This window comes from Morone saxatilis, unplaced genomic scaffold, assembly GCF_004916995.1.
Source record: "Morone saxatilis isolate NCDOM2014 unplaced genomic scaffold, NCSU_SB_2.0 Contig22, whole genome shotgun sequence".
Classification (NCBI taxonomy): domain Eukaryota; kingdom Metazoa; phylum Chordata; class Actinopteri; family Moronidae; genus Morone; species Morone saxatilis.
Window position 1 is genome coordinate 12,070,409 of NW_023339785.1, and position 9,546 is coordinate 12,079,954.

Sequence of the window (9,546 nt, forward strand, 5' to 3'; positions counted from 1 at the left end):
GTTTTATTCTTGTTGCTATGGTTAAAGACATTGGCTGCCTAGTAAGCAGTGTGCGCCCTTCATCTTTGGCCAAAGCTACATCTACCCTGGCTGTTCAAGCTGAGAAGTCTGTTAAATTGTGTTTTTTTTTTTTTTTACTCTGCTGCTCTTTGAATTAAATAGTCTTCATTTTCCATAAAGGTCCTAACAGTGCTTCTTTTTGATTCTCAGATTTTTCCCAAGTTATCTGCTGTTACTTTTTGCTATTTGTTGTTGTTGCTGTTCTTTTTTGTACTCATCTTATTCATTATTAATTAATTGCGTTCAGGCGCAGCTAGGTGCCCTGTCAAAGTCTTTTCTTTGCCTCTATAGTCTGCCATGTTTATTCTCACACTGTGCTGCAGTCTTTAATCATCGCAAATTCCCCTCTCATTTCAGATGAATATTGATAACTTGCTATTTGTTTAGAGACGCGTTTGACTCGTGTCTTTGTGTACACACTGTGTACGTCTGGCTGAGTGCATGCAGGCAATGCTAATTTGGCTGAATATGTGTGTTCATATTTCTTTGTTGCAGCTCATATCTCAGCCATGGACAGTATAAACCTCACTATTGACATAGCTTGTGAAATGATCATTGACTTTACAGTGTAATCGAACTGACATCTCTTTATCGTATTTAGCTGTAAAGCAAAGACCAGTGGACTGTCTGTTATCTGCTCAGCACCACCCGGGGGGGGGGGTTACAAGCCAACTGGATCGATGACATTATAATATAAAATCATTACCAGCTCAGATGTGTCGTAATGGCAACAGTTGAGCGTGATTGAGCGAGAGATTGTCAGCATGATTGTGGCCTCTGAGAAAAGTCCGCCAGTGGAAAGTGTGTATTGATATCTTTCCGATGGAAGACGCATCACTTCCCTCACTGTAAGACTAACAGGAGCTTAGCCATCTCCTCGGTGCTGTTTGAATCATTGAAAAGGGCTGAGGGACTCCACTGGGTAAAAAAAGGGGGTTTGAGATTGCGTGTGCGGAGGCAGAATGAGCATACGACTGCAAGTGAAAGATTAATAGGCCTCTTGGCTGTCTACATGCCTAATAAAGTGTTACTGCATGATGGTAATAGTTCATAAATAAGCTCAGGGGGAGATGGGGTGAAAGTGATGAAGAGGAAAAGACTCAAATGCAGATACAAAGTGACTTCCACCCACTTATATGAAGACGTGCATTTCATGAGCCAGCTTGGCCTGGATGAATCCAAATGTATTCATCACCGGCGGTATTGAAATATCACAGACATTAGGGTTTGTTCTGAAACAGATGAATCAAAGAGATGAGGAAAGGAACGATCTCGACTGATTAATCTGCTCTGAGGCATGGTGGGAGGACAGGCGTGGATCATGCCAGCATTCGTAATATCTGATGTCTGTGAAGCCTTTGTCTCACCACACACTGCAACTTCATTATCATTCCCCCAAAATTGAATGAATTTCACCAAGCCGCAGATTGAAGGGATATTGGAATTTAAATTTGTTTTTTCTTTGTCAGGGAACAAGCCCACTCTGCAGGGAGGGGGGGATGGAAAAGTTTACAGCCCATGTTGCAGCTGGTGTTTCCTCGAGGTCGTGCCTCTTCAGTTATTCCACCTGCGCCTTAAATTTCACCCTGGAAATCTCCCTGTCAGCCCGTGTTTGTGTTTTGACTCCCTGTCAACGCTGTGTAATTTATTCTGTCCTGAGTGAGGGACCAGGATGACAGCCTGTGTGTCCACTCAGCTCATCAATAATGACCAAATTCATCATTTCCCTGACTGGGAAGTGACACTGCTCTTGACAAGGTGAGGTAACCTATTTCGCTGTGAGCACGATGAGTAATGGCATGTAATAGTGTGCAGGTGAAATATTACTTTTTTTTTTCTCTCCCAGCATTAAGTGCGTCTGTTTTGCACTGAAAATCCAATTTTTACAATTCTTTTTCCCCCCTCACTTTGTTTTTAAGCCTATCATGTGTGACACCAGTGAACATGCCTCCATCTGCATCAGTGTCTAAATAATCATCCAAAAAGGCTCACTCCCACTGCCAGAGATAAAGCAAAGGGGTGGGGTTTGCCACTTGCCTTTGTTTTTCTATTAATACTGGGTGATTTCCAGGTGGACAGAAATCCATGTAGAGCAAAGATTAATTTGTGTACACCCACAGTTTATCTCCCTAAACACGCCTCATGGAGCTCCAAATTATATCAAAGACGAGAATCCTTCACAAGTTATCACAGGTGCCACTGGAGCACCAAGGGCATCAGGACAACATCTGTCATTATGTGCAAACTAATTAATTAATTAATAGAAAGGCAGGCACTGTGCAATCCCTGATAATGCACTGCTGAATAAATCCCCTCCCCAGACTTAAAGCCACATGACTAAAACATCTGTTGATTTGTCAGGTAGCAGCCAAAGTGTTGCCTGAGGGGATTTATTTTTTTCACAGTTACCATGTTTGTTGTTGTTTTTTTTCTGAATTCTAAAATGTGTGGTTATAATTTTCTGCCCCAGCATGCAGTGCTTTTGTACGATGTCTTGCGTCCTCTGGCAATTTAACAATCTCTATTAAACCGCTTCTCTGCAACACCTGTTTCATAACTGCCCTATTAACAGCAGGTAGCCTATTGTGGGTTTATCCGTGCATGGGTGGTAGTAAAGTGAAGCTTTAGTTACCCAAACCATTCGTCTTGCACTTGGGCTCGATCCTCCTGGCTTGATTTATAGCAAGTAATATGCGTTTTTTTGTTGTTTTTTTCTTCCACCAAGTAGAAGCTCCGTCGGTGACCAATAAAGTCTCTTTTATTGTCGTTGATGAGCCGGGCTCGGTGATAAAGTCCTATTCCCACAGTCCGGCTGTTTGTACACAGTCAGGTTCCGGGAGAAGGCTCATCTCGAGGGCTGGAAGAGAGGAAAGTCACCGCCAATGCCACATCAAGCACATCCGAGTTTGTAGGAACAAAAAAAAAAAAAAAAGAAACGAAACCCCGGCTCACACTTATCAAGATTTCCCCCTCCGTGCAGATCTGGCGTGGCCGATATTCTCCGATGGGGCTCCGCGGTTTTTGTTGCAGAGAGCTCGATCTGGTTCTGGATCTGAATCTGAATCTGTCACCTCCCGCAGTGTCGGTTTTCTGCTGGTGTCGGGTTTATCTTTTGACACAGCAGCGGGGGCAGAGAGCCGTGCAGAGGGACTGCCGCTGCTGCCGCTGCTGCTGCTGCTGCTCGGTCGGGCTCCAGCTGGGGAAGTCGGTCAGAAGTGGAGCGGCGGCGGCATCAGCGGCGACGCGGAATCGTTAAAGTGGAGACCGCAGACTGATCCAACCGAGAAGATGGCTCATGCTGAGAGAGGAGGCAGGCAGAGCGCTGCAACCCGGAGGGCAGGACGAGGGAGAGACACTCACTCAACGCTGTCCGAGTTTGGTTGTGGTGTTAATTTGTAAGCATGTTACGTGCTCCAGTCCAGACCTCCCACCCTCCTCCGTTTCTCCTCCTCTCCTGCTCTCCTCCTCCACCATCAAGCTGTGGAAGTTGAGCTGGAAGATGCTGTGAATAGTGCTTGAGAGCAGCCAAGTTGCATACAGTATACTCATTGGTTATGGTAATCATGATGATGCCACTTGCAGAAGATTTAGTTGCATTGTTTGGGAGCAGGCTGATTCCTTATTTACCCTTCCTCGCTTGAAATAAGAGCGAGGAAGTGGAGCGAAAGATGCTTGTAGCCTGTAGACACATTTAGAGCTCAGAAGGCAGATGTTACAACTTTAATTAGTCCTCCTTCTGTCTACTTACTGTCTTAGTCACACAAGGAAATCATCCCTCTGTTGTAGATTAACTCATTACGGCCGGCTTACTGCATACTTAAACAGAAGGATTGGGAATTTCTGAGACGGATCTAGCCGAAAATTCTTTTTGGAAACAGTTTTAGAAGAATGCTGGCTGCTTTCCTCATTCAGGAATTTAATTTTGGTCCCTTTGTCCGCCACTGGCGCGGTTTATAAGGAATTTCCTAGCGTCACCTTGTCTTCAAGGTCCTGCTCCTTCAAGTGTATCTGTATCTTCCAGTGTGCACCTTTAGCAAAGGCTCAAGTCCTCCACTCCCTCGTTTCTGTGGCTCTCAGCGTGCCGGGTTCATTTTAGAGTGAGAGGTTTAATCAGACTGGTGAGAAAGGGGATGGAGAGTCATCTTTCTTGTCAGATTCAGCTCTGCGCTCTGCTGGCTTCCAAGAGAAGAGAGATTTTCCATTTTCCTCACTTCTGCGTGGGTTTGTCTTTTTTTTTTTGTTGCTCTTCTTCCCCCCTCTTCTTTCTGCTGCCTTTCTGTCACCCTCTCCTCTTGTTTACCCTATTCTCTCCTCCATCCTGCTACTATTCTCCTGTTTTCTTTTTTTTGTGTGTTCCCTGTGGGTGTGGTTGAAGGTCATTTTGCACACTGGCTCACTTTCAGAGAGGAGGGTGGGAGGGGGCAAGGCAGGGAAAAGGACAGGACAGAATAGTGAGAATAGCAGAGGAGGGTGAGGGGCAGCCAGGCGGGCAGGCTGTCCACAGTACTGTGCAGTCATCACTTTTTACTTTAGACATGATTGGGGAAGTTTGGAAGGACACATGGGGTTACAGACTGTCCAAGAATGCTAAAGGCATCAACAGTGAGCAGTACTCCATATCAGACCTGAGGCTGACCTCCACAAACATGGCAAGCATGGAGGACTCACTCCCTTCACCTCCCTTCTCTTGGCACTTAGTGTCATCTCAGAGTGTGAGGCATGAATTAAAACAGTACTCCATCGATTTAGTGTTGCACTCCTGTAATTATTGGACCCATAAAAATGGATCTAAATCGATGCAGCAGAACCAGAGAAATTTTTTATATATTCCATTCATTCCTCTTCCTTCTCAAAACTTACATCACCCACAATGCAACTCCACCGCCAACAGTTGCTAATGTAGCCTTGAGTGTTTGTCAAGTAGAGAGGAGCCTGCTGCAGAGGTTTGTTAAGCTCATGTCTCTCTAACTCCACACCCCCAGATTTGATTAATTTTCAAACTCAAGACGTCGTCTGCAAACCCAACTGACACTGACATCACTTGAGGCAGGTTACTCACAGAAGGCTTTATACAACGTTTCTCACATGCAGTAGTTCTCCCTAAGAGCTGTAAGCAGACGGTGATGTGTACAGTCAGTGGAGTACCCCTTTATAAAACTCCTTTTAGTGTTCAAAATTCACTATTATCTCTCCACAAACACAACAAATGCTTTGTTAAAACATTGTCTTTGCAGTCTGACTTTATTCCAGCATCTGACTCGCTCTCTTTGTGTGTCTCTCCTCCACTTGTCAGCGTACTGTATCTTGTGATTGTTCAGTCATCTCCAGCGTGGAACCTCAGCTGCCTGCAGTTCAGGCTCCTGTGTTTCTGCTGCAGCCTCCACACGTGATTAATCATGTGAAGTGGCAAAAAGCACAACACTGTCAAGACTGTGAGGGAGACCTAATGGAGTTGAAAATGGGATGTTTTGTCGTGATGCAATCCATTTTGTTCCACCTTCGCCCGCCTGCTTGCTTGCTTGCTTTCACCATGCCCTCAAACAGCAAATTCTTCTTCTGGTGCCAGGTACCAAAAGTGAAGGCTGTGTCTATTTTAAGCAAAAGATCCAGACAGGAAAAAACGCTGCTGAGAAGTTTTGGCTTGTTTTTGTTGTTATAAAGATGAGTCCCTGAATTTGGTTCGCTCCGTCAGTTCGGCACTTATGCCCGTTTGAGCAGCGCTCCTCAGCGCTTTTATGCAGGGCTGTATATTGTCCTCAGCACAGTTCGCTGGAGACTGAGGGTGAAAATCGTTTTCATTTTCCACTTTTAAGACTAATCCACTGATTCCAGGGTGGAAAATCAAGTAAAATGCATGTCCAGCGTGAACTCAATTTATTTTGTGCTGTTTGCTGTGTGTGGTTGGGTCTGTTGGACCTAAACTGACCTGCCGCTCTCGCTCTCAGTTACCCCCTCATGCAGCTGAGGGTTCAACATGAAACCTAATCAGCTGTATGACGCTACAATGGGGCTGGATGTGATAAAATGCCAACAGCGGAGCAGATTAAATGAACAAGGTAATGAAGGTAATGAATGAGAGTGTTTCACACTGAAGAGTTTAATTAACCTCACCTCCCACCAGCCTCTCTCCACTGTAACACCTTCGTCGCCGTGTCGCAGCCCTCCTCTGGGTCGACCGCCCGGGGCAATTTATTGAGTGGCCTTGTGTGCCAGGGGCAATTAATCCTGCCTCATGCCCCAAGGCCTTATCCTGCGTCTGTGTCCTTTATCTCCATGTTTGCCACGCTTCCATAAGCACAATACTTCTCTTGACCTACTCTCCCTCTCTTTCTCATCTACCTCCATCTTTTCCTCTCTCCTCCTCCTTCCCCTTTCTTTTCCTTTTTTTTCTAATTTCTTTTTTTTTTTATCCTGTTCTCTCAGATGCAGAAACACCTGCGACCACACACAGTGAACACTTCCTCGTCGTCAGCAGTCCTTGGCAGCTTAATATGCACACATAACTACTCTTGAACTGATAGTCTTGTCAGATTGAAATGAGGCTGAAGTATTCATACATAAACATACTCACACACTCACCCATATTCATGAGGACCTCCTGCGGCCTTCGCTTTACTTCCCTCCCGTTGTTCACCTCGGTCAAACAAACCCCCTCTCATTGTTCAAATATTGACCACGATCACTGGCCACATTCTGACAACTTTAATACACCTCAGCTGTCTTTCTCTTTCCCGTTCCCATCTCTCCTCCCCTCCCCACACACACACATACACGCCATCCTGCCACACCAGTGCTACATCTTGTTAAAAAGAGTTAGTGAAGCTGAAAGGCCAATCACATTAACACAGAGGGAGTGTCAAAAAAGACTGCAGAGAATATGGTGGGAGGGTCAAATCAAATGGACACTTCTCAGATTTTAATTGCAAATGCCTAATTGCTCCCATAATTATGATTAATAAGACTCTGCCGCGCTGATCTTGAATGGATCATATAGCAATTACTCACCGCTGTCGCTACTGGATTTGATGGCGAGAAATATCTTCGTAGATTAGCGTTTAATCCCGGTGCCTCAGGATCTCAGAAGTCTTTGAAGATGTGCGACTGAATGTCCTCGTCCACAGCCGGCGTGGAAGGCCCCGCCTTGGGTGATGGGCTGCAGCCATTTTATACTGGAGAGCACCCGGCTCTAATCAGTCATGGTGGAAGAGAGAGGATTTATCCAGCAGCTCGGACTCGAGGATGATTAGATGCTCAGATGCAGTGAGCAGGGTTAGCGATTTGGCCAGGGCATGAATGTTACTGTTCCAGTTCTCTCCCTCTGATAAATGTCATGCGAAGTTGGAGGAGCCAACCTTAAAACTTGCTCTCATGGCACGCCAGCCCTCTGTTATATTTAAAGACTGTGATTGCAATTACCAACATGGTCCAATCATTGTAATTACTGCAGTTAAACTACTAAATAGCCGGAGGCCAAAATAAAACTTGCTCACTGTCATTTTCAGAAGCTGAGATGCTTGGACTTGTGAAACGCCTTAATTAAAGTATGATTACCTGTCTCTGGTGCATTCTTAATTGTGTGCGGAACTCAAAGCACACTGTCTGCTATACACAAGTCATCCTCAGGGCAGTCTTTTTTTTCTTATTTGCTACTCTTTAGCCTTTTTTTTCATGTTTGTTCAAGCCCCTTTTAGCACTGACTGTCTGGTCAGAGAGGCCATGTGAAGTATTTTCCTTTGTCTATCTTTAGAACAGTCGCTCCTCTGTCTGCATAATGTCTCGCCATCCGTGCTTAAGCACATTTTAGAAGCATCAGGCATTATCTCTGGCTGGTCAGGGAGGCCCTTTCATGGCATTGTGTGGCATGAAAGGGCCATCTGAATCGGTGGGAGAGATCATTATCCGACATGGGCTGAACAGAAGGAAAGGAGCGGGAGCTGAATGTGTGAGGCAGAGCCTGAGGGTTTGCTTTGACTCATACCCAACATCACAGCCTTTATACTAATCCATATTTAATTAGACTTTCCTTCATTGCTCCCTCCCCGCTTGTTTACTCGTGCTATGTTGTTTTATCGGAGGCGCGGGGAGGGAAGGGCACGGGTAGAAGGTAGTGATGTTGACATGGGATTACTATTAATAAGCACGGGAGAGGAGGGAAGGTAGAGCCTAGTGAGGGCTCTGGGGACGTAGCTGTGTTTCATTTCATTAATAGGATATTGTAATTCACACAGCACCCATCAGCTCTGAAACAATAACCTCATGATGTGATGTGTGGAAATTTCAATCGGTTTGTTGTTGTTGTGTCAGAGGATGCATAGAAACACCAGTGAGTAATGAGTAGCATTTTAGACACTAATGAAGTGATGGGCTTGTGTAGATCGAGAGTGAGTGATTAGCATTCATCAGGTGCTTTTGAAGCCTTTAGTGGAAATGATGTTCACAGAACTTTCTGCTCCGTTAAGTCTTAATAAATGTCTTCCCTGTCCTGTCATTGGAGAATGTCTCAGGATGACTGACTTTTCATCAGATCCATTATTAGAATCTGAAAGCTGTGCTCTGCTCTGTCGTGGTGCAATAGAAGCTCGCGACTCCATTAAACTGTATAAAAACCCTTTTTTGTTCCTTCCCCCTCATTTCTGAAATGAACATTTCAATCAGTGTGTTGCCTTTGGGAAGGATGGCGGGTGAAGGTCAGTAAAATTTTCAGCAGTAATAATTACATTCTTTATTAGTCTTTGCCACTGAATTCAGTTTCAAAGAGAAATGGTGCAATGGAGCAGTGTTGGCCTGGTGTTGACTTAATGTCACCCATCCATTTTGCTTTCGTTCTGGTTGGCCTTGCAGGAGCTGGAAAATGGGAGGCTCATTCATCACTGGGTTTCTGTGGCTCTGGGCACCAACATGCATTCAGTCATAGCTCGACTGACAGACACACACTTTGTCTGCAACAACAGAGGGCTGCGCACAAACACACACATGCACCAACACCCATACACACAAACCGATGCATCTCTGTCTGAATATAATAAGAATAACTAGTATGAAGTGTAGAAATCTTATTGCGTAGAAACACTCGTTCCATATATATACCGTGACACGCCTGTTCCCTGAACCTTCGTGTGTGCAAATATATTCAGACCTCTCTGATGTTTTGATTGACTGACAGCAGCCCAGGCATCTGTATTCTGGCAGCACAATGTGACACGAGTGACGTTTGAATGTTTGCGAGCTCAGACTTCTCGTACATTTTAAAACGAACCTCCATCATTTTTCCATTTTTATTTCTCTCCTTTTCCATCCAGAAAGGAATCGCCATCGGACAGTTCTGCAAGGACTTCAATGAGCAAACCAAGGAGCTGAAGGAGGGCATTCCTCTCCCAGTCAAGATCAATGTGAAGGTTCGTCTGTAATGCTCGTGGTCTAACCCATCCCTGACCCTTTACACTTAACACTCATCCCTCCCTCCCACCCACGATTGTGGTTAATTCC

At 45.1% G+C, this 9,546-nt stretch overlaps 2 protein-coding genes across 4 annotated transcripts in view; one reads left to right on the forward strand and one right to left on the reverse strand.

The window, feature by feature from the left end:
- tmem265 (transmembrane protein 265) overlaps window positions 1-4,173 on the reverse strand; it is an 8,107-nt gene extending 3,934 nt beyond the window's left edge. Inside the window, exon 1 of the mRNA XM_035669463.1 lies at window positions 2,693-4,173. The gene's annotated coding sequence lies outside the window, so the exon portion shown is untranslated. The remainder of the gene's footprint in view (window positions 1-2,692) is intronic.
- Window positions 1-9,546, forward strand: part of mrpl11 (mitochondrial ribosomal protein L11) — a 59,882-nt gene that overhangs the window by 43,046 nt on the left and 7,290 nt on the right. For all 3 annotated transcript variants that reach the window (XM_035669464.1, XM_035669466.1, XM_035669465.1), the window contains exon 3: window positions 9,360-9,455. In XM_035669464.1, coding sequence (XP_035525357.1) covers window positions 9,360-9,455 — 96 coding nt within the window. The remainder of the gene's footprint in view (window positions 1-9,359; window positions 9,456-9,546) is intronic.